Source organism: Anoplopoma fimbria, chromosome 19 (assembly GCF_027596085.1).
Source record: "Anoplopoma fimbria isolate UVic2021 breed Golden Eagle Sablefish chromosome 19, Afim_UVic_2022, whole genome shotgun sequence".
NCBI lineage: Eukaryota > Metazoa > Chordata > Actinopteri > Perciformes > Anoplopomatidae > Anoplopoma > Anoplopoma fimbria.
In genome coordinates this window covers 9,595,185-9,620,618 of record NC_072467.1, presented here as the reverse complement: position 1 = coordinate 9,620,618, position 25,434 = coordinate 9,595,185, and the positions used below count along the sequence as shown (strand labels likewise).

The 25,434-nt window shown below is 41.7% G+C and overlaps 2 protein-coding genes across 7 annotated transcripts in view; both read right to left on the bottom strand.

Annotated features, from left to right (window-relative positions):
* Window positions 1-7,766, bottom strand: part of fgd4a (FYVE, RhoGEF and PH domain containing 4a) — a 48,301-nt gene extending 40,535 nt beyond the window's left edge. The window contains exon 1 of one of the 3 annotated variants that reach the window (XM_054620105.1): window positions 7,641-7,766. In XM_054620105.1, the coding sequence (XP_054476080.1) occupies window positions 7,641-7,743 (103 nt within the window). In that variant the 5' untranslated portion in view covers window positions 7,744-7,766. Of the gene's footprint in view, window positions 1-2,030; window positions 2,076-2,203; window positions 2,305-7,640 lie in introns of those variants that run through there. The other 2 variants (XM_054620104.1, XM_054620106.1) reach the window with 2 other exon arrangements.
* Window positions 7,767-12,144: 4,378 nt separating this feature from the next.
* The window catches only part of bicd1a (bicaudal D homolog 1a), a 28,791-nt gene continuing 15,501 nt past the window's right edge, over window positions 12,145-25,434 (bottom strand). Inside the window, exons 2-9 of one of the 4 annotated variants that reach the window (XM_054620003.1) lie at window positions 22,501-22,713; window positions 19,293-19,445; window positions 18,017-18,514; window positions 15,586-15,978; window positions 14,683-15,438; window positions 14,392-14,543; window positions 14,039-14,249; window positions 12,145-12,192 (exon numbers count right to left, since the gene is read on the bottom strand). In XM_054620003.1, the coding sequence (XP_054475978.1) occupies window positions 12,145-12,192; window positions 14,039-14,249; window positions 14,392-14,543; window positions 14,683-15,438; window positions 15,586-15,978; window positions 18,017-18,514; window positions 19,293-19,445; window positions 22,501-22,713 (2,424 nt within the window). The remainder of the gene's footprint in view (window positions 12,193-14,038; window positions 14,250-14,391; window positions 14,544-14,682; window positions 15,439-15,585; window positions 15,979-18,016; window positions 18,515-19,292; window positions 19,446-22,500; window positions 22,714-25,434) is intronic. The other 3 variants (XM_054620004.1, XM_054620006.1, XM_054620007.1) reach the window with 3 other exon arrangements.

Sequence of the window (25,434 nt, the reverse complement as noted above, 5' to 3'; positions counted from 1 at the left end):
GGTGCATCGGTGCCTTTGATTAGCTGACAAGCTTGTTGACAACCAGCCCTCCGGGGGCCACAGTCAAAATGACAGGTCACGTGATCCCTTCTGACCAGAGAGTCCTTTTTTCATTCAATGTCCTATCCATCTTCCTTTAGTGAATTCTCAGAGCGAAAGAATATAATTAATGCATGACCGTATTTTCTAAGTGTATCTTAGTGACAAACATTTTTTCATTGTGTCTGTTAGTGAGTGTGAGCAGGCATCTCCTGCCACCTGTCAGTAAAACTATCTGAGAATGATGTCAGGACTCAGGCATGCCAGGAGGAATGCTAATCAATGTACACAGAGAGAGAGAGAGAGAGAGAGAGAGAGAGAGAGAGAGAGAGAGAGAGAGAGAGAGAGAGAGAGGAGCTTGAGGGAAAGAAAGCGAAAATATGATGGAGGTATAAGAAAAGAAAAATACTTCCTGGAGGCACCTCCTGTAGAAGAGGCTGACAACCACACAACAAGACTTGCCAAGCGGTAACAAATAACATTACTAAATGAAGCGCTAATCATAATCATCTTCACATGACTACCTGACTTTCACTGCACACACAAGGAAGTCACAAGGGAAATTAATAAGTAACCATGCTAAAATCAAACATTCAAGCCGCTACAGGCGACAGTTTTCACAATACAATACAAAAGAGTGGATAGAAGGGTGATAAGTATGTATATGTTTGTGTGGGAGGGGATGCAATGTAAATAGTAAACCTGTAAGGACTACTTGTATTGTATGGAATTTGGTGATGAGCAATTCAACCTGAAATTGTGAAATGTTATTCCTTGTGTTTGAATATCTGCACGATACCCTGACCCTTACTCACTCAATAAAGAAATTCTAAAGAAAACTAAGATGTAAACCCCCCAATACTGGACCATAATCCATCTTAAAAGAACAGTTCTCTTCAAAATAACAATTCAGTCATTATGTGCAAGACCACCACACCCTCTCAACAATTTCCCAGAACTGCGGGAAGATCTTTGGAAGGCTAAAATAAAAATAGAACAAAGCTAATCCAAACATATGAGTGTATACACGCTGATCCTGAAAAGTTGTTACTGGTACTTGTGACACCCTCTCCCACGTTAAAACAATGAGCGTGGTGAAAGGACTCGGGGCCTCCTGGTGTTCCCAGCCTTTTCCTTCCTGCCCATGAGAATGAGAGCAGAATGCTTCACAGTGTTTCCTCTCGTCTGCTATTAAATAAGGTTGACTCACCCCGAGCTCACCAACAATACACGGCACCCTAAGAAAGGTGCACAGTTGAGGGGTTGCAATGTTACAACACACAAATACTCACACATCCGTTGCCCTACGCTGCCTAAAAACACACACAAGACACACACACAGTTGGGTAATGGGCCATCAGGGACGTTGCCAAAAGGCCAGAGTGGTTAGAAGAGAGTCTTAGAGGGGGGAAACGGTTCCCAGGCCTCTGGGAACAAAACTTTCTTTTTTTCCACCCTGGTGGATTTAAATACTCCCTCACACAGCAGCAGGCCGGTCCACATGGAGACCAATACTGCGACTCAGTGAATCAACTATTCACTCCAAGTTTGTTCACTCTATCTGGCAAGTAATCCTGAAACAAATGCATTTACAAAACACTCACATTGGTAAACCACTGACTGCTAATCTAATGGAAAAAAATAATTACACATATACTGCAGAGGGGAGGGAACTATTTCAGATAAATTGCCAAAATAATAATAATTTGGAACAGCAACACATTAGCAGAGTGTTTAATAAATGTTTTATGAGGGAGAGCAGCCAGATGATAACAATAGAAAATGGATCCTGCTCGCTGGTAGAAAACAGAGATTAGAATAACAGAGCAGCAGGGGTTAAGCAAGTCAAGCGATTGTGTTATGGTAATGATGAGAGATGACTCACAGGTGATGTTTGTCAAAGGATGGGCAGACATCTTTTTGGAAAATAATTTTCGACTCATCCGTGATTTTTCAGAGTAAAGCCAAACATGGAGTCCCACATTTCTTACCATAACAGCAGAGCAGACACATCTTTGCGTTTTTACCTTTCCGCCTCCAAAACCAGTACTTGCGCCGCCGTTTCATTCTCAGTCCAGTGTCTTGTATTTTGAAAACGAAAATACCAACCTACGGTCCTCTCCAAACATATATATTATTAACTAATGACACGGTTCATCCTTACTGTGATGTCCAGTCCGTAAGGATCATCTACCCGTGGAATCGTGTTTGAGACAGCACCTCCAGTAACCGGCAGCCAGGCAGTCTATGCTGTGTCCCAGCCGGTGGACAGAACGCAATACAGACAGTAGATGAGAGAGAGAGTGAAGTGGATGGACAGACGAAGAAAAGTAAGAACAACTAGCACTAAAGTTTCAATCACTACATAAAAGCGTTGGCCTAAAATACACCTCCGTTTAGTACTTTCTCCCCTTCCTCCCTCTACTCCCACCCATAAATAAAGAGGCAGAGGAGACCTCCTGACAGGACGATATGCTGAGACCTACTACACTCTACTGCTGAAGAGTAGAAAGACAGCGCTGTAGACGAAGACGAGTCATCCAAACACCTTCACATCTTTACGTCCTGTTGCAGATGGGATGTCCGTCATTTCGCAAAGGTGAGCAAAAAAAAAAAGGTTGGGTAACACAATTTCCCCACATCTTCCTCTCTGTAAAGTTGCTTCCTCATCTCAGTCTGAGCTTGTTAGGTACAGTAGCATTCTGGGAAGAGCCTCACAGGCTAACAATGGGAGTCAGGAGGGGGAAAGGACACACACTGCAGTCAGGAAGCCCTGGCTGGTGCATGGATAGGAAATCATGTGTCCTGGCTGAAACTAAGCATACATTTAGGCTTCTACTCACTCATCATGTTGCGATACAGGCCAGCAAACACCGACAGTGTTTATCAGTGTATCAAACCAAGCTAATAAGATAATAAGAGTGGGTGACACCGACAAACACATAGAGGAAGTGTCAACAGACTTTGTTCTTACCCCATAATTTTTTTCAGGAGAAATTTTACACATTTCTATACAAATATTATAAAAGTAGCTCATTTTTAGTTTCCTCTCTTCACCTCATTATTTTTTCCAGAAGGCATCCTTGGTTTGCTAATTGTCAGTTTGCTTGTTTTTTAAATGATGTATTAGTGAGTCAAAATGAAATAATTAAAAAAGCATGATAGTGTGCTCTCAAATGGGAGGACCTCTTGGTTTTAAAGAGACAATCTAACGAAACTGATTGTACGTTGATTGTTTTCTTATTGATTTGGGATCAACAGCAGCACAATATCATGCCAAGATATAGTGTATGTGGATGGTTGCTTTGTTGCAAAGTGGTACATGACTCTGCATGAGACCACATCACACGCTGAGCACTAAGTTCCACCTGCTGGTTGATGGGTAAAACATTTCTGAGCCTGTACCTCCACCTACTGGAACACTTGCAAACTGGAGCGCTCCAAACTTGATCCTAAATACTGGCGTTTGTTAGAGCATGTTTGTGCAACCGCTGAGGGATATCACATGAACAAACTCATGTATTATTATTCGTTTCCTGCTGAGAGCAGCGCACACCCACTGTGATTATCAACTGAGCAATACATACCACCTCCACACACAATCATCTCCAGTCGCAGACGTCCCTACCAGACACAGTGTAAACACTCAGAAAATACTCTAATACTGAGGAGGACTAATTCTGCGTGCCTCAATATGATAAATTTACAAAGCTTACAAAGATATATATCTACTTGAGGAGTCAACTTTTTTGGTTGTTGACCTTTTGCTTTGTACACATCAAGGAAACAATCACAGTGCAATAATCACAGTTGGAACATATGACAAAATAAAGTAATTGAGGTTATGTAATAAAGTCATGAAGTTCAAGTGATGAAGGTAAATACATTACAGCTTCACTTGATACCTATTTATAGCCTCCATCAGGACAATACTTCCTCAAACGGTCTAATGTCGGGGTTAATGTACCAAGAACAATGAGGGAACAGGATATTGAGGATATTGTAGGAGACCACAGCTAACTACAGTAAACAATGGAAAGAAATTAATGCCAAAAGAAATTAGTACAAATATGTTATACCTGAGGCACAGTTTAAGACTGAACTAAATCCCATAAACCTGAATGCATTATTGAATTAAAGCTCGTAAATTCAATGATAACATTCTAAATAAATTGCATAGTCATTTTTGTCAATTGTCAACAAAAATATTGTACTAGTACTGTTTTAATGAAATCATTCTTGATAACCACATTTTACTTTCGACCAAAATATGCACATTCACTTATTAAAACAACAAAAAGAAACATTGGATTATTTGGTACGCTCGCTACGCAAGTTGCGTAGAGACCCGCAAAATACGCAGGAATCAATGTTTACATGAGAGGACGACGCGAAACAATCCTTCTGGTCACAAAAGGACGAAAACAAACAAACACCGTGACAGAGAATTGCGGGACTAATTGTCAGGTAAAAGTGTGATGCCAGCAGACAACAGTAACGTTATAAAATCTCGTTGTTAGTCGGTGTTTTATTTGGTCGACAGCCACTTCCAGGGCTGCTGTAGGACTTTGTGCCTGACAAAAAGAGCAAAAGGCAATTTGTTACGTTTTCGCCAACGGGGAACGGTGTTTACAAACTGCAGGGGAAGAGAACCGCGACGCGCGTGAACACGCGTTCATATGCGCGTGCATGAAATGAAACTCTTGCTTTAAACATTACAGGTGATATGCGACCATAGCCTATGAGCTTATGATATGTCTTATAGCCCAAACTTTTACGTAACATTGTGGAGGACTGGACTAATTACCAGGCACGAGAACCAAGCTCAGTGTTATATCTTATTACTTTATTTTGTTTTCTACAATTTCTAATTTAATGATGGTATTCACTAATCTCAAGATTATATATATATATATATATATAAAATAAAAATCATTAAATGTTCCATTATACCTCATTCTGTTTTATATTGGTTTACTTTCTTGAGACCAATAGATGGAGAAAACTGTTTTAAAGGAGGGAGGATTGTAGTGCGAGCACTGGGTTTCAGGTGTGACTGTGGCATGGCAGTGCAGAAAAAAATGATCTTAACTAACTATAAGCTAATGTGAATTGTAGGTACCCCTATTACTGAGTAAGTCACTATGTTTACTAGGGGGAGAGAGAGAGAGAGAGAGAGAGAGAGCGTTGATGTGATTAAAGCAGATTTGGGGGGCGCCCATTAACTTGAACTTTTCAGGTGCCAAGACATTTCTGTGGTCGGGCCTGATCACACATGAAGCAGTGCGTCTCTATACCCTGGAGCTATGATTGGTGGGTACTGGTGTATTTTGATGTGGTACAGCAATGCACGGCATATAAAAAATAAATAATCTTTAAGCCATCATGAACTGGGCTGCACAGGGGAACCACTATTCCCTCAAGTGAGTTAAAACCAGTAGAGGACAGTGAAAGGGTTCAGCTCAGGATGAATGGCCACCAGTGCAGCAGAACAATCCCAGAAGCAGTAGGCTAGCAGGCCACACAGCGTCTGATTCATACAGTCCCACTGCCTTTGTCTTAGCAGACCGAAAACAAACAGGTTCATTGTTGTAGATTGATACAGCTGTCCTCACAATAACACCGGCTCAAAACTACAAGCCCCTGAGCTGTTTGTGCTATAAACAAAAAATAAATTCCCCTCCACACGAGTCATAATAACATAGATACTTAGGGAACTCTACTTGCACATGAGAGAGAGAGACAGAAACAAATTGTCCAATTTGAAGTGTATGATGATATCCAAAAGGAGTATAGTGTTCATATTTAGATGGGTAATGATGTATTGCAGCTTACATTCAAAGATGACTGGGCTGAGAGGACAAAGTTTTTTTTTACTTGCTATTTTCTAACTATTTGTCCAGGAAGAATAAATCAAAATTCCCATATAAGGTAAAAAATCTATGTCAGCACAATCAGGACGGCCTAAATATCCCATTTTATACTACTCCGGTGAATCTTGTAAAACAGAGGCAGACGTATAACAACAGAGAAGGCTAGATCATTCTGAGTGTAATACAGTTTCTCTACTGATATCATTATTCAGGATCAGCCAGCCACGACAGATAACGAGATCATTAAAGTTTACATTGAACCAAGTGAAACGGAATAAATGACGTTTTAACTGTGGCAGAGGAAATGTTGTTATGCTTATTTGTTCTATTGCTTTCTCTTTATTAAATCAACAGAGGTTCATGTCAAGGTTAGTTTCATCTCTGCAAATACATCACAACAGATATGTTTACAGTAGCTCAGTAGTGAAACAGTGGGACTAGGCCATTTAGACTGGGAAGCAAAAACACAATGGGATTACCAGAAGAAATAGTTTCTGGAGCTGTGATCTATGATAGAAAACACATATCTAATGAAGCCAATATTGCACAGTACGGCACTCCTACACAATATGTATAAAGCATTCAATATATTGTAAAGTATATTACCGAAACTAGTGATATTGTGTGCAAGACTGGGGGCAAATGATGATGAACATAATCTATATAAACTTCACATAGTAGATTCCAGTATTGGTAACATACAGTGATTCACTGACAGATAATATCCTAGAATATTCTAGTGTTTACCCCACTTCCTGACATACAGCTCATGACGTGAGACGCGTGACCGAGGCTGACTGCTGGCAGAATATTGTGTTTTATGAGCTGAGAGCACCATGCCTGATCTTAACCACAGGGCAAAGTTCACATCAAACCGCCAAGTGTAGTACAGTGTCCTCGGCTGCATGTTAGTACAAGCACTCTGCAGAGTTGCAAGATAAGACGAAGTGCCCTCCTGTCTCAGTAGGTCATGCCCAGACAGTACACACTGCAGGAGTACTGACTTGTATTTGGATCCCAGTTTTTCGCATTTTATACTGCTTAATTGGAGTAAAGCCCTTGCAAACTTTCAGTTACAGCTGCGCAAAAATCCATCTGGAAACCTGCAGGGATGCAGATCCCAGGAATTGTTTTTTTTTTGATGAGGCTTTTAAAACTGATACACAGAACTGCACCGGGACCTGTCAGAGAATTCATCTTTGTTATGTTTCTGAGAGTTGCATCCCGAGCAGATAAATTCTCCTGATGGAAAAAAAGATGTGCCCTCCAGCACAACAGGCTGGGGCTTGCCTTTGAAACCTGCATACCTGCTGAGCAGCCAGACAGTCAGAGGTGGTGTGTAAACAGGGGCTATACCGTAGGTGTGTTACAGTCAGCCATTCCATGCTTTCCCAACCAGACGGACAAAAACACGGTGGCTAATACAAGACCTGTTACAGCAATAACAACGAGTCGCAAACAACCCAGTTTAAGACTTAACAGCCTGTAATAATGGTATAATTGTAATCAAGGTTTTTACCTATGCTCTTACTGCACAGGAGAGAACTATAACGTTTACATAAGGACTCCTATAACATGTATGTATGTATGTAAAATCAAGTCAGAAAACATATCTTAATGGTATTGAGACGCACTTTGTTTTTGAAATAGTTTGTCACATATTTTTGCAATAGTTTAGGTATGTTTTCGTTTTGAAAGCTGTCTCCCAGCATTCCCTAAAGAACTCACCTGCTTCCTCCGGCTCCCCCGTGTCCAGACTTGGTTGTTTCTTGCGAAAAGCGACTCTCCTAAAGCCTTCCATTCTTCTACGAGTCGTTGGCCCCTCCAGCATTGAGATCCCAAAGTGAAACGCATTCAAAGTGACCGGATATAACTGATAAGAAACGCGATCCCCTCCTGACGGCAAAAACTCTCTGTATCGCGTCCAGCTGCTTGGCGGTCAGCCCATGTGCGCCTGCGCGGGTCAATAAGTAACATCACATAAACAGCTGTACACATGTGTTTGTTGACTCGACATCATTCCACTTCTCTTTGGAGAAAAAGTCACCTTGATGGGGGGGGAGTTCTCCAAAAGCCCCGCCCACCCCCTCTGTGCGTACTGACGGTGCAGACCTCCTTATTATTACACCCACACAATGTCCGTACTGATGACCCCCCCACACACACACACACACACACCACAAAAATATGACCATTTTGTATGATGAAAATATATATTATTTTATTCCATCATGGTGATAATCTTTTATCTTTATTAGTTGAAGATAAGAAGTCACATGTTTAGAGTTAAGTAAAAAGTACGATATTTGCCTCTGAGATGTAGGGGAATAGAAGCAGAAAGAAGCATAAAATGGAAATACTCAAGTAAAGTACAAGTAGCTAAAAAATGTACTGAAGTACAAGTTAGATTCCACCACTGCTAAAGTAAACAGCTATTTTTTATTTATTCAAGGGATCCGTCAGCAGTAAATACGTGATCTAAAATATATATCACTGTATGTTGCTTGATATTCAGTTAAGCAGATCATGATGGTAGAGCTTCTACTGTACGCAAATAATGTGACCTCATCATAGGTAATCGGATAATAGTTGAGTCTGAGAATTATTAAGTATGACTGGACGTTACAGTAAAGCACATCAATGATGTGATCATTTTTATTTCAGTTGTGATTATATTTACCTATCTGATAATTAAGCCTAAAAGTTTGGGAATTCAAGATAGGACCCAGGAGACGGAAATGAAAGAGAGACATTTAAGTAGAAGAAGGAAACAGCCAATTTGATGATGACTTATTATGTGTACAATACACTCAGTAACAAAACACACTGATGACCTTCTTACCATCTGATATAATAAGCTGATGTCTCCTGTTGGCTCATCCTCTGTCTGCAACAGATTGCTTTATTTCTCTGTACTGATTAAATCAGTCCTTTTGCTTTAAAATAATAGATTCTCTCATACTGTAAAAAGTACTCTGTTTAGGATGATGCAGAAAACAAATTATGAGGATCAATATCTCTGGTGCTTTTCTTTTTACCTAATGCGTGCTGTCAATGTGAATGCATGGATACAGAGAGGTAATTTATGTCTAGTTTGTTGATGAGATAGAGAAACAGACTCAAACACAAAGTCACATACAAATCCAAGGACAGGTTTTTTATTTACTTGAGTAACCAATTTAACACAGTTTTAGATGGAGGAGAAACTGCTAAACCCACTGTAGTACAGCTATTGTTCTTTTTAACCCACTTGTCTTTTCTTTCACTGGATTAGTCTCTTTCCATCCACTGCTATGTTGTGCAAACAAACCAAGAGAGTTAGGTCACCAATGAGCCTGCGTGGGTTCATAAGCTACTTTTGGACCACGAATATTTGCATCACTCCATAGTTGCAAAAGTAACACACTGTTAACAAAGACAAATCCAACAAATGTACACACAGAGAACAGAAAGAGCCCACTCATTCATTGTTGATGTAACAGAAAGGTTTTTATCTGTCGTAACAACATTATACTGGCTATGTAGTTTCAGTTTATCTGTTTCATATTCATCTGGCAAAAATATGTGTTCAGTGCAGGTAGGAGAACATTAACATTATAGACATTAATATGAGGGTATAACGACTGAGAAATGGGACTTCCATTATGCAACAAACTTCACACATTACATCCATCTCAGTCAGACTTAGCCCCATTCCTCTATGATCGAAACAGTGTTTAAAAAAGAAACAATCTTGGTTGTGTCCAAATTTTTGGGGGATAAACTCTTGCTGTCTTATGTTTCTTGCGAACCTGCTGGTTAGTTCATGGTGGCAGAAATGGTTGAAAGATTGAGTAAATCTCAATCAGATCAGTCTACGACCGGAACTAATGTATTGCTATAATGCATAGTGCATAATTGTGCTTGGACTGAACTGCATACTGTTTGAAGGTAGAATGTAGGGACAGCTGAGCATGGAGAAATCAAGATGACAGACAAGTGTACCTTGGGATATTGAAAATGTAATTTCCGTCACTTTCAATAGGAGGATCTAGGGTTGTTAACAGCAGTTTCCTGGGGTTGTGGCCATTAGAGTGAAGGAGCTAACACTTCATGGTGAGAATACAGTTGTTGACATCACTCTGACGGTAACTCTAGATGAGGCACACCTTTGCTCTTAACTAATGTAAAAAAAGATGGCGGTCAGTTCACTTCATGGTCACTTAAACCTGTGCAATTCAAAAAAGGCAAAAAACCCAGACCAGCAGCCCTAGTCCTGATCTCAAACACTCCGTCTCTCGTACATCCCAGTCTCTGAAGAGATCTGAGCTACATAACAGTCACAACCATGTCACTAGAGTCTGCTGTAATAGTAAATAAAAATAATAGGAGGTATAAAATAAATAAGTAGTCTTTACTGTATGCACATGGTTTGCAAAAAACAAAATTTCTGTATAAAAAAAACCCAACCAACCCCAAAAAAGACTAGTGATGTAATAAGGGTAATTGATATCCACCCATCATCACCACAAGAAACAATTTCATACAATATAATGTTTTCCTTCCTTAGTCTGTGTGCAATGTCAAACTGAACTCCTGCTGTATGAAAAAAAAGTGGGATACCTATGTTTTGATAACTATATTAAAAATATCTAACACTTTAAATGGCGTATAGTATGGTTAGGCAACTTTAAACCTGTTCATTAGACCAGAAATAACTTTTACAGTTTCTGGCTGTGGTTGCTTTGGTTTTCCTTTGTCCAGGAGTACCGGCCATGTACAGTAGGGAATGTGTTAAATTGTCTGTGATCACTGTCCTCACCACAGCAGTAAAACACGTCTTGATTTCCATATCGAAGAATAACCAACAATACAGAAAAAAAAAACATTCCAGTAATAAATATCTCAGTCACAAATCGATATGTAAATAAATAATCAATAGAGTAAATAAATTATAAATAAATACTAATACGAATAAGGGAAAATATTCCCGTGACTTGTCACTTCAGTTCAGTCCTCTCCAGGACATGATGTCACATCCAGAGAAGAAGAGAGTGTCCTGCTCTTCTTCTGCGACCCAGGTAACCAGGAGGCCTAGCTGAAGGCCGGACCATGTAGCGCTAAGGAGGGGGGGTCACGGAGTCCAGTAAGCACCAGGTGGGACCGCTAGGTTGGGGTGGGGTGGGGTGGGGGTGGGGGTGGGGGGGGGGGTGTTGACTGAGGGAACCCCAATCCAGAGTGTCTCTGTCTCTCAAGACTCCTTCCAGACTGAGGCCAGAGTCTGGACCGGAGCAGCGAGGTTAGGTGCCGGGGGGCTGCAGTTGCTGGGCCAGACAGTTACAAGGGTCGCAGGGGGAGAGAAGGCTACTGCTATTGGACAGGACTGCACCGTGTTCCTGGAGGTCTGCCAAAAATTTAGCACTGTAATAATGCAAAGAGACAATGAAGAGAATTAATAAGACCAACAAACAAAAATGCAACATGTGATGAGGCCAAAAAGGCTGACCTGGTTTTCTTAAAGGAAAAGTTCATCTTTTTGGGGTATACACTTTTTCGCCAATAGTTCCCAAAAAGTCAAACAATTCTTTTAAAACCACAAGGAAACAAGGAACGAGGAAAGGGCTTTTCATATAACATATTTCTTCAAGATAACATATTTGTTAAAACATCTAGAACAAAACAGAATTGGGGAATGTTGGCTAAACAGCAACACTAAAACCAAACACTTCCTCAGATCTGTCAGCAGTTTCCTAGTTGCCTTGAATGAATGTCTTGCAAATTTCCCCGCTGCGGGACTAATAAAGGATTATCTTATCTTATCTTATCTTATGTCTCAGTCCATTGACAAAAATAAAGACGGACAACTTGTTGCCCAGTCTCTAAGTTAACATCATGCTTGTTTTTTAAAATCACAATTATAAAAAGTAGAATTGTCGTTAGATATATCCGGTTAAAGCAGGTATAGAATTCTACCATGCAAAACTTTACATGCAAGTAAAAAACAAAAGTCACATCCATCAGCTGTTCATATCTAGCTAATGTAAAGGGTGAAAACTGAGAGCATTCAGAACCATTTAACTTCTACAGATACAGGTGTGCGACCAACAGAACTTGTGTGAATTAAACAGAATGTGAATACCGTGTTTATTATGGCGTGGAGTGGATAGATGGACCAATGGATAGATGTCAATGAGCCTACTACTAGCAGGTTGTACAGCGTTTTACCTGCGAGCTAGGGAGGCTCTCCCTCGCCTTAGTTGTGGGGAGAGTGACGGTACTGAGGCAGCAGGCTGCTGACAATCTACAAGAGACTGATAAATTAGACAAATATACAGAGTGGTGACACTCCGTGTTAGACAATGGGACAGAGAAAACACGGAGGACAAGACGGGGGGAAGACCTTGTCAGAGACTAATACTGGTTTGCTGCTACAATGACACGTTTACATATTGTAGGGGAAAATCATCCTCATTTTGTTTTAATTGGATAAGAAATATGATTCCCCAACTTTGGAAATCAGTGTTTTTTGTACTACGTCAATGATATACTGCCTGTCAATTACAGTATTTGCTTGCATAGTTGTGAAGGTAACTAAACCAGTAACATCTGATCACATTGACAGGACCAGTCTCTGCACCACTAGACACTGGAGGTGGAAACAAAGAGACACAGACATGGATTATTTACACAAACACACTTGAAAAAATCCAATATGATATTGATTGGTAAAGCACAAAGAGGGAAGGACACACAGAGTCAATATACTGCTGAATAATCCAGTCCGGCTCAACTCCAGAGCACCTGCTGCCCACGGCTCAATCATATTCATATACGGCATTGTGTTATCTTAAAATGTTGTTTATGCTGTTTTGCTTATGCTATATTCTTTTATGATTATCTGAGGTAGGACAAAGGAGGGAGAAAGAGAGAGGTCGAACAGCATTTGTCTGGAAAGAGAATGGAAATGTTCTCAAACACTGCCATCTGGTGGAGAAAATTGGGAATACTGTGGGAGAGGTTTATTGAGAAATGGATCTAGTTCATCACCCTCTGCTTTTCTTTTTGGAGTCTACACATAGGCTAAGTGGAGAGGTGAACAAAGGGACAGTCAAATAGAAGGTTGATTAACAGAGGGGAGGTCTGACTGGTTTCCATATTACTCTGGACAACATATCAAAAACCAAATAACACTTTTAGCCTGTCAAAATCTTTTTTACAGAACGTTAGATGTGAAAAATAAGGCATGCAAGAACGAACTGGATGAAATATCATTTAACAACATATAATAGTTTTATGGAATAGAGTAGTTAAATTACATTTGAAAAAAAAATGTAAAAAATAATCCTTATAACATGTCATTAATAGAGTCAACCACAGGGAGTTGCTGTGAGTCACTGTATGCTGAAGCAGAAGCTGCAGCCATTTTTTGCATTGTGTTCACTTTGAAACACTTCCCAGTGCTCTAAGAGATGGATACTTAATGTCACATTTTATCGTAGGAGCTTTTCAGAGAAATACGCCTGATTTCGCATTCATAATGTGTTCATTAGAAAAGTCTATGCAGTCCAGACCTTAACAATAAGAAAAAGGCTGTTTTTGAGGTTGGAGCAAGCTGTCATGGGCTCCTTCTTCCTGAGTGTTGCTGCATGTTTAAACCATAAACATGTGAAACCAGTTTATCCTCCCCTCTGTGTCCCACATTATCCAATGCCTTCTGTGAACTGTGTACATAGTGGATATCGGTGTGGGGTGCGGGGTGCAGGGAAGTTGATGCGTCATCGCCTTCGTCGAAGGTGAGGAGACACTGAGGGAGGGCTACCGGCGCTGTGATTTGGCGACAGTCGACCTATGTCTTGTCTCGAATAAATTAGTCGTCTGAACTCTAAGGTAAGCCGCTCAGGGTCTGCCATAGTGGGCAGGGGGCCGAGAGAAAAATGAGGGTAACTGATGTTCGGTGGAAAAGTTAAAGCTGACTTCTGGATTGTTTCAGAAAGTGTGTCGGAAGGCCACGCGGACATGGATGGACAGGCGGTTAGTTCTATAGAGGGAGGACTGGTGAGGGTCAGGGAGGTGTGGTTGGTGATAATGGAGGGGCTGTGGAGCCTGGTGGGACTGGAGGGAGCTGTGAAGGCGCCTCTGCCACTTACTTTGGGCGGGCTGCTTTTAATCCTGGGCACTTTAGCTCCGCGGCCACGGTGAATCTGCTCGTGGTCAAACTCCAGGTCCTCCAGCCGTTGGGTCAGGGCCAGTTTCTGCTGGATGGCCATACGGAGGAGGGAGTTCAACGTCTTTTTCTCGTCCTCTGCTGCCGCCAGCTGCCTCTGCATATCATCCAGCTGAGTAACATACTCATCACATCTACAGAGAGAGAGAGAGAGACAAATGTACAGAGGGAAGAAACACAGATTCAGTCTGTAGCTCATGCATACTCTTTTTATATTTTAAGGAACATTCAAATTTTCACTTTTGCAGCTGAGAGGCCTCGTACTTCCGCTCTCACCTTGTGGCAAACATGGCCCTGAGAGACGAGAAGGTGGCGGCATCTTCTTTCAGAGCCTTCAGCTCGTTCCTCAGCTTCATCATGGTCTCTGTCACCATCGTCTTTTCATTCTCGTACTTGCTCTTCAAATTTGCCAGTGCACCCTCTGCTGTCTGCAATGAGGACAATGTCACATTTTATTACAGTATGTTGGTCTAATTCAGATCTCTGACAAAAAAAAGGTTTCCTTCAGTTTGCATGAATATTACATTTTTCATGGTATATTAAGTACAAAGTAAAATTCTCTTTCACCTGTTTATTGGCCTTCAGCACTAGCCTGAGTGTTGCTATCTGCTCTCTCTTGGTACTGAGCAGGGACTTCAGTTTGAGGATCTCCTCCATGCACAGCTCCTTGTCTTTGTCAAGCATTGGCGCCAGCTCCCTGGCCGCGGCCCTCTGCCTGGACAGCTGCAGCGAGCGGTCCACCGCCCTCTGGAGGTGTTTGATCTGGTCTCTGATGATGGCGTTCAGGTTGTAGATGTTCATGGGCTCCTTCCGCAGGTCCCCGCCGGCCTCTGAGGGCACTGGAGATGGGCAAGGAGATACGCTGATGACTGGGGAGCCCAAGGGGTTGCGGGTTGGGCTGCTGTGACAGGAGTCCACTGTGTTGGGTTTTGTCTCATTGTGATGGGCGTCTCTGGACGGGGAGTCCATGGGACTGCGCGGGGGATCGGGGGAGCAGGCTGCGGATGCTGCAGCGAGGCGTCGGGCCAGGCGAGGCGAGAGCAGGGCCCGATGGTCGTCGCAGCCCTTCAGGCTCCCACTGCGTGTGACGCGGCTCTGGCGGTAGTAGTCCAGCATGACGCGGTTGGGTGTCTCGTTGTTGCACAGACAGACGTGGTGGTACAGCTGTGCCAGCTCCTCGCTAAAGGTCACCAGCTCATCCTGTGCCGTATTCAGCATGCCCTGGCTCTCTGTGGCTGTGCTCGCGGCTGCTCGCAGCTCTGCCTCCAGGCTCGCCACCCTCTCCCTGCTCTCACGGTAACTATGCTCCAAATGAGTCAACTGCTTGGAAGAAATCAGTTGGACATTTGAAACATCACAGGGTGCAAAACAGAACTGAGTGAGGTTTATATAAACGATATTCTGTTGCAAAGGTTAATGTTACTATTGATGCAGTTATAAAAACATACACTTTATGAAATAGTGACAAACCTGTTCACTTACTGCCTGGACCCTGTCGTCCCCGTGGCCGTCCCCCTGCCCCTCCACAGCCAGGTTGTACTTCTCCTTCAGGGCCTTGAGCTCTGCTTTCAGGTCGATCACCTCCGTCACCGCCACCTTGTACTTGCACTCCAGGATTTCGAAGCCATGGATGTCTGGATCATGGTGACCATTGGCTGGTGGTGAGAAGGAGCCACCGTCAGGTTTCTCACTCTCCTGTGGGTCATCGAGCTCTTTGTCTCCATTGAGACATTTCATGCTGTTGGCGTGCTCCGTGAGCCGATGGACCCGCTCATTCTGCTCGGTCAGGGCGCCCTGTGTGTGCTGCAGCTGGGTTTGTGACTCCTGCAGGTTCATGAGCAGTGCAGATTTCTCGCGCTCCACCTGCAGGACGGGAGACACATGAGAGGCAGTCAAGACGGTGAGGGAAGACTGCAACGCTGCATATATGTTTAATGTGATGCATGTTCATAGAACCAATGTCCAAGGCCTTTGTATATTCTTATATAATACTGCATCGATGCGTTCTGTCATGTTAACAGATCAGACATATTTGACTTAAATCATTTCCATGCAAAAAAAGCAGCAATATTCAGGAGTTGATAAAAGCTACAGAATAGCAGGACTCCGTTAGGCAAATGTGTAATCAGTATGACCTGAATAACTCAGATAAAGACACTGTACCAAGCAGCCATCATTATAAGGCTGCAAAAGAACAAACACAAGCAAATCATGGAATAACAATGTGTCATATCAGTTGACCTGTATTTCCGACTGTACAAAAGTATGTGGTGTTAGTAAAGACATTGGGAACTAAAATGAGGTGCTGTTTAGTTACTTCTTGTGGAGTGTGCTCCCCCAGCGCTGAAAGGGTTAAACTTTATTGATGCAACTCTTCAGTCGGCGAACGAAGCTAAGAAAATACTTACAACAAATTCAATGATGATTAATACTTAGAGTAAAAACCTAAAATGGAATTGTGTGCAATGGTATGTTCTTTATATATTGAGAAAGAAAAAAAAAATCAACTGGCAATTAGAAGCCTGATGCTGCTGGCGTTTACGTCTTTACCAGAATAATCTACGTGAAAGAGAAAATTGATTTGTGAGTAATTGTGTTTACAGAGAAAGCCACACTACTAATATAGCAGCGGTTAATCTAATTGTGTGATTCCCTGAGGAGCTCAGCTAGGGTAAAAATGAACAGTAATGACTTGATTAGATTTTAGCATGAATCTAATCTACCTTTGATTTTTATGCAGTCTAACACACTGTTCCTCTTGTGAGATGTGCCTGTTTATGAGTGTCTGTTGCACTTAGGTGAGAAATACAGTTCCTATACTTTATTATATAAGCCCTATATGTATACTCTATTAATGGATATAGCTTATCACAATGCAAAGTTTGAGCTAATTGTGGTATAAAAGCACAGTTCTTGTGGAGAAAAAAAGTAATATGATATTGTCTTTCCCTCTTTTGGTGTCACTTTCCAGTTAGGCCTCGTTTCTGACCCCTTGTCTCTAAGGTAAAAGCAGAATATAGTCAGTTTCTGTCTCTGTATTGCCTCTGCCTCTGCTCCCTGTTCCTATTTGATGCTTATTACCCTGACAGGTCTCCTTATTGCACACGCAACTGTACTGCCTCTACTGCTGGACGGGGTTTGCTTTGCTAAGGTTCAGCTTCATCACTATGACATAAACACATATGTGAGTATACATTATATACAACACATGATCTACAATTCATCTGGGCATGGACATAGGCTGTTGCCACTATCACTGAATATGTTTGGTCCATCACTTTCAAAATAATTAATTAATATGTGTTTCAGTTGATGCAAATGTGTCATAACAAAGTTTAAATGCTGTTTTGTATTTTTGTTTGCTAGGACTATCATACAGTGAAACCTGTAGTACTGTGTTTCCTGTATTTCTTCTCGACCCCAAACTGTCCTCACCTTGTCATTTCCTTGTCATTACCAGTGACAAAAAAACAGCTTCCATCAGTGCAGCACTGAACACTGAACACAGAACAATTTGTATACCGAACAAACACATACACAAACCCACACAGAATGCAGCAGGAAAATATATAAGATGACTCAGTCTCTCTACTAAAAACTGAACTGTGGATCAATACAGCTAGTCTTATAATGTGCTTCGGGCTGCAGTAAATTGTCTTGAGGTTAGCGTGGTAGCAGCTTTAAAGCAACTGAAATCTTTCAGACGGTAACTTGAAACACGACCAATGTGGTATTTAAGTAGCGTCAGTGCTGACCTTGAAAATAACAGTCAATGATACAAAAGAACAAAGAATGCATGCTTTCGTGCATCTGCAGGTCAAGACTGATGGTTTTACTTTGGTTAAATCCTGGGTAACTTAATTTAATGACGGATTTACTGCTATATTTTCTTAAGACCCACCTGCAGCAGCTGCTGTTTGAGCTTCTGCATCTCCGACAGGTTGAGCTCACTGAACAGGTCTGGCACGGGGTGCAGGCCTTCTCCTTTCCGGCCTGGTCGGTAGTCCCCGTTCATCTTAACCGATCCGGTGCCTGTGTGAACGTGGCCGTTGCGGCGATTGCTGTCCTCATTGTTGCCGTTAGCAGCAGGGATGGCGCTGCCGTTGGTGCAGTTGGTCCCGTTGGTCTCCTCTGGGAACTTGAGGCCCTCAACGCCAGTGACAGTGAGAGCCAGATGGGCCCCTGCTCCGTAGACACTGTCACTCAGGCTGAGGTGGTGGGCCAGCTCCTTTCTCAGATTGTTCTTCTGCTCACGCTCACTCTTGAGGGCATCCAAGGCCTCCTCCAACTGACCCTCAGAAATGTCCTTCAAGCGTAATGCGTCTTCCAGCTGACTGTTGAGCAGAACAGTCTCCTCCTCCAGTACCTTGATTTCATGTTTCAGTCCCTCATACTCCACCTGAGGAACAGCAGGAACAGGAAAGAAAGAGTAAAAAAACAATTAATTGAAATACTTAATTACATTTTAAAGCATTTAGTCTGTTAAGGACTTGGTGGCCCAATCCCTAGTCACACTTGAGGGGACACAAGGAAGGTGTGAGTAAAAAGAATTAGCAGCAGATAAGTTATGAAAGGACCTTAATAAAGTGTTTTCCCCTTTAACTCTTTGTTTAAATTATTTTAATATTTTTAGAGCAAAGGCGACTTAAACCAAAGACTAAACTTCTTTTGACTCAGTATTCTGTGACAACATAGTATTTTGGTTATGATCCGTGGTTTCATAGAATATTCATTCTAAAAACAAGCTGGATGATGTGGTAAAAATGTTGATGTAATCTTTGATGTAATCTACAGTAAGATCAGCAGTATTAAAGTCTTACATTACATCACAAGACATATGACGTTATCCTGCTCCAGCACAGGTATTGGACAGAAAGTGACTGAAGCCCACACAGAGACTGTATGACTCTGCTTAATTGGACAAGGGATACTGTAGCACCTTCAGGCAAATAAAGGATGATGAGCAACGAGCTGGGAGCACTGTTTGACTCAGTGCATCCTGGAAGTGAAAACATAAAGGGGTTACGGAAGTGTTCTCAGAAACTGAGTGTGAGTCATTCATCTCCACTGAGAAGGGGTTTGGTTTCCTATCATTGAAGGCGATGACACGTCGGCATGAGGCGGACTTGCTGGTGTTTGGTGCATTTGAGAAGTTAGTTGAATGAGCTGATACTGACCTGGCTCTGCTTGAGCGTAGACACCAGTTTCTGAAGCGTGATGTTCTCCTCTTCCAGCTCGGTGTAATCCTGAAGCAGTCTGGTCTCTCTGAACTTGTACTCCTTGACCTCTTCCCTCATCCGGGTCCTCTGTAGCTCCAGCATCTCATTACTCTGGAGCAAAGAAAAACATGATGAAAAGACAAGGAAGGGGGGAGAGAGATGGGTTCAATGAGGAGGAAAAAAACGGGAAGTCAGTTTATAACCTAAAATCTATGCTTTAACTGTCACATAGTTTGTTCACAGAAAGTATTATCACATGTACATACTTATAGTCTACACTCTCAGACCCATACTGTACATACTTCTCCTCTCTGATAGCACGAGATGAAGACATTTATCAAACAATTTCATTATCTTAAATGCAATGAGTCAGCACGTTCAGACTCTCTAAAATATCCTTATTTCGGGGTCACCTGCTGAGCACAGATTAAAACATGAGCATCTGCTGGACCAGATAAAGTGTCAATGAGAGGAATGCACTGGCCACAGAAGTCATAAATCTAAGTAGTACCACTGGGAATATATATTGAGACCTCAGCAAAACCATCACACACAACTACTAGTTATAAGTTGTATTCCAGGGAATAGGGAGATGGATGAATATCCTCTCTATTAGCTTTGAAAGAACTGAACCTGTTAAGTTACTAAATTACATGTTGATAGGGGTTGTGTAAGAGGGTTCATTTATTCATTTTCTCAGACCAGTTCACTTTGAATGTATTACTTTGTTTTTACATTGGGCAGTCTGGACAATTGTTCCCTGTATTTCCTAAAAATGAACTATACAGTATATTATTATTGCATAACATTGCTTTTACTCTGCCCCCTTATGACAAGCAGATTAGGAATGATGGTCTTATTTTTAAAACAAAGATATGAGTAAATGTGTACAGTACAATGAAACTATACAGGACTGAAGCATTGTATTAAGTATGGAATAGAAAACAATAAACTATTTATAATCTACATGCTCATGTGTGTCTCACTGCAGTGCTGCCTGCGGCTCTCCTGCAGCTCTCAGCGCATATGGCAGAAGTGCTGACCCAGAGATATTGTCAGGAGTGGGTGGGTAAACACACAGGAGGAAGAAACTCAGAGACCTGAGACGCATGGTCTCTTCTGTGCTTTGAACCCCGAGAAGTTCCTAATGTATATGTGCTTTTAGAACTGGCAACTGGACTGAAACTAAAGAACATTATGATACACTGAATCTTTTGATTTGTACAGTAGGTGACAGCAGCTCCTATACTTTTAGAGCTAATGGAGCATCGACTGCCGAGTACATAGAAGTACAGTATGACTGCACGGAGGAGAACAAACCTTATTAGCATAAATAACAAATCAAACTATAAAACATCTTTGGATGACGTATAATGACCTTCCCTTGCAACATCTTGTCCAGTTACATATTCATGACAGTGCAGGGAATTACACTTAGCTGCGTATGAAGTGGACCAGATTAGGGGGCCAATTATCTGTCGGTGAGGTTCTACAGAAGCGTAGCTGATCAGGGGCTACAGATGCCGGGGTCATGGACAGTGCGGCACACAATAATGGCAATGAGCCCGCCACACAGGGCAGAGTGGGGCAACTCACCCCCAATCGGGACTTCACAGCACAGATAGTGACTGGGACAGCTTTATTGGATTCATGATACAATGGCAAATATGGCAGAGGTCCAGCAATGTTGGAGTCATTCATCATTACCTACACTGTTGCTGCGGCAATGAGGAATAAATGCAAAGTGTAAACACAGGATGGAGACTAATAATACATAATATTTTTTTTTTTATAAGAAAAGGCAGAAGTCAAGATAAACTGGTGGTGTTTACTGCATAAAAATGTATTAATCCTTTCACGTTCTGACTTAAAACTGCAGACTAAACACAGCTAATTAAAACTTTCTCTGGTATTGAGTAAAACTTATTTTCCCATACCATATTTCTTGATGAATCTGTATATGTTGATAGTGTTAGTGAAAGATTGTTTGGAACCTTTTGATTAGACCCCCAAAGCGGCTGCAACACCTGCTTCTCACGATGAAAAGGCGACTCCTCCTCATTAAGGCATCGCTTATGCAAATGAGGATTTCAGAGTGAGCCGAAAGCCATTGATGAACACATCATCAAAGAGCCATGATAGTGATGCAGACAGGTGACATGTGTGTGTGGGTGAAGATGAGCAACTCGTGGTGAATATGTCGACCACGCTCATCAGTTAGTCAGCTTCCCTATTGAAAATATTACGCTACATAATGTGAAATATGTTTGACATTTCTCTGCTCACATTCACATATGTGTCATGTTCAGAAATGATGTACAGAGAGTAAGAACTCAACCTCACGAATCTCCCTGATGAATAAAGTGAATGAGAGTGTGTGTCCTTTGGGTGCAGTGCACGTTGTGGGATGAGAGAAGCCTGGCTCACTCTGTCCCGACACATGTGCCGAGCTCAGGGCATTTCACTTATTCCCCAGCTTAGCACCGGATTTGCCCCCCACAATGGGGTCGTGGCCGCGGCGTCTGACCCCAGCTCGAACTCCTGCGCCGACACAGTGGCTGCAGACATGTTTAAACACCTAAGCGCACGCTTTGCACGTACGCACGTGCATATTGTTTTCACTGTGTCAGGTTTGACCCCTTTCTGTCACTGTGACTGTTTGGCCTTTATCAGACACACTGATCTTATGTAAGTTAATAAAAGTCAAGAGATTACAATTACAAAGATGCAAAATTGGAGCTGGTTTGTTGCACTTTGCTGACAATCCTGATTTACCGATTTCTTTATTTCTGGGACACAAGATGGATCCTCTGACAAAACATTTCAAAATGAAGGAGATCTTTTACTCAAACTCAACAACCACCAAACCTCTATGTAACTACAGATCATTTTGCACTTCTTTAATCTTCAGCTTTTTCCCATTATAGTTTAAGTGTTCCCAAGGGTTTTTACAATATAACTTTATTACTATCCATACAAAAAATCATCTTAAGTAATGCAATACATTAATATCTTAGAGAATTTAAGCTACTAAAATGAGTGTCCCAATCTACTGTCAGCTAATAAGATGCCATTTTCCCACATATACAGTATATATTGTTTTCCTCGTCTAGCATGAACTGATCAATCGTCTGCAGACGGTGTACTCTCTTGTTGACAAGCTCACCTCTCGTAGCTCCTGCGTGAGTGCGTTGAGCCTCTCGTTCTCGGACTGGGCGTTGGACGCCACAGAACGACTCAGGGTCATCTCCGTCTGCAGCACCAAAATACGCCCCATGTAGTAGGCCTCCTTGGAGGCCGACTCCTGCAGCAACGTCTCCTCATTGGTCTCCCCATCCTCTGCCACCTTACGCTGGTTGCTGTAAGCTTGGCTGAACGCCTGGAGGGGAAGAAAAGAAGGGTCAGAGGCAATGCTGCAATGAAAAAATATATAAATATATTTGTAACGACCAACAGATATGTTTTGCGAAGTAAAAATTGAAGTGACACTGATCCAAGTCCTGTCATGTAACATAAACATCCTAATCTATCTGAGGTATTTGTACCCACTGTGTAGAGTGAAGCCAGCACATCTCTCACAGTTATGTCCACTAGGCGTACTCCTGCTGTACTTTTGACCACCGGCAGCACTGACAGAGTACTTGCAGAGGCTGTCCCTCAAGGATACCTGCTTTATGTCTATGTGAGATGATGTTTCACTGTGATCAATAGACACACTGTTCCCATTTTCCTGACACAGGTTTTCACGGCACTGAGAGCTGACTTGTCATGATAAAGGAGCCAAGGCTTGATTGAGAAAATCAAAGCACGCATCAACAGCAGAACAGGCCTCCCCCATTCTGGGCCGACTGTACCAAACTAGTGGTGTAACAAGTGAAATGTAGAGGTATACTGTTACATCATGCAAGGTTAAAAGACTAACATATCATTTATATTGTATGAACGTGCAATCCTGCACTATATCCCTGACAAGGTTGCCTGAGTTTCATGATTTGTAATGGTCCACTCTTTGACACGCATGCAGCAGCTGCATTATTGGTTCAATAAATACTATGAACCATCCTTCAGTTTCTCAGCAGATCAGCACGAAAAAATGGTTATGTTGCTCAGGGCGGTCCCTCAGAGACATAACTGATCAATACTGCTGTCTTAGAAAACAATTTTTATGGTTTACAATGGCCACATGAAACTGTAAACAATTCAGCATGTATAGTTATTATAGGATGCAGTTTGTGGTCAGAGTTACCCGCCCTAATTGTCAATGCAGCCTTAAATTATAAGGGACCTGTATATTTTGGACGAGAGTATTAATAATTCACAAAGAGTCTTCTCGACTCCACCTTAACATAATAACAACATTTTCTATGTTTCTCTACAGGATGAATCATTTATTAGGTAAAAGAATCCATTATTTGGAGAAGACGTGAGCTCCAGTGTGCAGCTGTCTTTTCTTCCCACTGCGCTATTTTTCTATTTATGCTCATGATTCATTAGTTAACTTGACTGCTTTAGTAAGCAGCGTAATTTATTACAGCCAGAAATCTACTTGGCGTATATAGAGCAGGGGCTTAGAGAGGAGGTGTTCAGAATTTTCAGAATGTTCAGCTATAATGATAAGTTGTGAGTCCGCACTTCCATGTTGCTGCTAAATAAATCAGTGTGTAGTTCCGTGTGAATTAATAAGATTAGCTGATTTACCAGCAGAGAGATTTTAATGTCACCTAATTAGCTTAATTGACCACCTGCCCCTGTCACATCTGGCCTGCTGTTTGAATACTCATCAAAGCAGAGCAACAGTAAATGCTGGTTACACAATAGCTCCATTAACACTGTGCTGTCCTAATGATTGCAGTTATGGTCAAACAGTTCAAATAAATGAAAATGATGCAATTTTGCCATCCTGTCAATATAAACTCATCAGTGATTGATTTACATTTGATTACATTTACATGCTGTAAATCAGGTTAATTAAGCACTATTTATTCAAAAAGGAACTTATATTTATTGTAATTCAACAGACCCTTTAAATTTTCCCCCGTGAAATACAGATGTAACAGTTGGCATATGAATAAGAGCCAGTAATAATCAGTCCAGTAACGGCTGTAAATACACAGAATTTTTCGCTACTCAAGCACAAAAACAGTCCTCAAGGACTTGCTTTATAATGACTAGAAAGCACTAGTGCAAAAATACTGTATTTTAATAGCCTCTAATTTTCCCTCCGTCAGTGCATCTCTTTTATTTCTCGCTCTCTTGTTCACTCGACCCCGTGCCCTCTCTTTCTCTCCCGGGAGGCACAGTGTGATTGTAGTGAACGATTAAGAGGGAGGGCCTCAAGAACAAAAAAGCTGATTAATTCAGAGCACAGTGTGACTGAATGAGCTCAAATTCTCGCTTTAGTTGGGAGGCTGTCAATGTCCGAGCAGGCCTCACAGCAACAGCTGAGCCCTGCAGGGGGACGAGCAAATATTCTGGACCCACAGGGTCCAGCTGTTGGAGTATAATGAAGTTGAAGGAGAAAGCTAAGATGTACACTTACTGTACTGTGACTGGTGGCCAATTCAAGACAGAAAAGGCTCGGTATTGTTTAAACTTTTTTGGTTTAGTTTGAAGAATATAAACATATCTTAAGCAAAATATGCCAATCTTCTTAACGCAGAACGGTATTCTTAGTCACTTTCTTGTTGAGAAAAAGATGAAAAGATTGACACTAAATATGAAGCTTAAGCCTGCAGCTAATTTGCTTAGCATAATAACTGATAGCAGGGAGAAACGGATAGCCTTGCTCTGTCCAAAGGTGACCAATCCATCTACCTCGCAACTCTAAATCTCACAAATTGACATGTTATATCTCATTTGTATAGTTACAAAATCCGAAGTGTATTTGCAGGTTTATTTCTTGGCAGGGAAGAAAACCCCTCGAAGTGTTCCCTACAGTAAGTTGCTGCTCCTGACCAATACATATTCTGGCACAGAACCCCCGTAAAACCTCAATTTGTGGTTTTCTTGTACAGATTAAACAAATGAGATATAAAGTGTTAATTAGTGAAGCAGAATACATTTTCTTTGGACAGAGCCAGGTTAGTTTCTTACTTATGAT